The sequence below is a fragment of the Hipposideros armiger genome, unplaced genomic scaffold, assembly GCF_001890085.2.
Source record: "Hipposideros armiger isolate ML-2016 unplaced genomic scaffold, ASM189008v1 scaffold_94, whole genome shotgun sequence".
Classification (NCBI taxonomy): Eukaryota; Metazoa; Chordata; class Mammalia; order Chiroptera; family Hipposideridae; genus Hipposideros; species Hipposideros armiger.
In genome coordinates this window covers 2,777,864-2,779,296 of record NW_017731444.1, presented here as the reverse complement: position 1 = coordinate 2,779,296, position 1,433 = coordinate 2,777,864, and the positions used below count along the sequence as shown (strand labels likewise).

The window sequence follows — 1,433 nt, the reverse complement described above, 5'->3', positions numbered from 1 at the left end:
GGGGCGTTAGGCAGACGGACTGCAGTCCCAGGATTAGGAAGGCCCCTGTCCCCGCCCTAGCCCACCCGTACTCACCGTACTCACCGTAATCTGGGACTTGGGCATTGTGGAGTGACTCCCAGAGTGGCTGGATCTGGAAAGAGTTAGAGCAGGAAAGAACTTCTATCATTCCCAACCCCTGAGGCTGCAAGCAGCAAACATGAAACAGGCCTGGGGTCTAGAACCTAAAACCACAGCATACTAGAAACACGATCCAAGCCAGAACCCAGAGAGCGCAAGGGAGAGGCGGGGCTAGGGAGATGAGGGCGGGGAGAGGGCGGGGTCCAGAGACCGCGGGAGGACACGCCAGCGAGGTTTGGGGGGGGCGGGGGGCATGCATGCGCACCCACCACCCCGCGATGCGCCTTTTACCTACTTCGGAAAGACGCGTGGCATTGGGGAAAATGTTAAGAAGAGTCGTGAGTCCGTTGGGCCCTGATCTCTTGGGATGCCTACTTATTCGGCTTCTCCAACTTCCTTGTCTCCGAGTGGATCGCGCGGTAACCCCGGCGACTCAAACTTAACGAGACTGGACACTTCCTCGGGCCCCTGTCTCCGAGGAAACGGACGCAGACTACCGAGCGCCTAGAGGGACTAATCTCACAAGGCAAAATGTAGCTCTCTCCACATTCTTCTCAACTTGGTTTCAAATACCCCTCAGCTGGCCCTGCCCAACATCCTAAAGAATTATGTCATATTTCTCATCTCATCAAACCCCTATCACTTCCTTCCCCATCCTTACCCCTGGCTAATGGCTTTGCTTCCTATTTCACTAAGAAAGGCGTGGGGATCACAAGGTCACATCACTTCATTTACCCACCTACTTGCCTCCCTCCTGTAACTATGTATAAACTGCCTACTAAGACCGATTCCTACAATTGTGCACTGAATCCTATCCTCTCATCTTTTCTAAGATATTGCCCCCAGCGATTCTCCCCTTTTTCTCCATCATTCTCCCCTCTGTATTATTCCCATCAGCATAACAACATGTTTTAATTTCTTCTATTTTTTAAAAAAGTGACCACTTCCCTCCCATTTCTGTGCGGGAGACCGACTCCCACAAGTCCAGGGTTTCCCTTAGGTGGAGACGGAGTCCGCGAGGAAAGAACGCGGAGACAAAGAAGCGCTTTTCAAGAATTAATGTCTCCCTTTATTTTTACAGCCTGTCCTGTTTATACTGGGCAGGTAACTATTTACGTCATTGAGCTGTTTTCCCCAAAGTTGTTTTTCCACGTTTAAACCTTTACCCATTAGGAAATTGTTTTCTACATAATTTCAATGTGCCTTCCTTCCCAGGGTCCATTTTCTTTAGAAGTTTGCTTTTCACCGAATTTTACTTCCTCACGATGTTTCTTTTGCAGGGTACAGCCGGATCTGTTCTTCACTAATGACTA

The 1,433-nt window shown here is 50.0% G+C and overlaps 1 protein-coding gene across 8 annotated transcripts in view; it reads right to left on the bottom strand.

Moving 5' to 3' along the window:
• Positions 1-1,221, bottom strand: part of CUNH20orf96 (chromosome unknown C20orf96 homolog) — a 17,990-nt gene extending 16,769 nt beyond the window's left edge. Inside the window, exons 1-2 of one of the 8 annotated variants that reach the window (XR_002124381.1) lie at positions 416-1,219; positions 76-133 (exon numbers count right to left, since the gene is read on the bottom strand). Coding sequence is in view for 7 of the 8 variants with exons in the window: in XM_019645641.1 (XP_019501186.1) it covers positions 85-133; positions 242-379 (187 nt within the window). In the remaining variant the exon portion in view is untranslated. The other 7 variants (XM_019645644.1, XM_019645646.1, XM_019645639.1 and 4 more) reach the window with 7 other exon arrangements.
• Between the last annotated feature and the right edge of the window lie 212 nt (positions 1,222-1,433).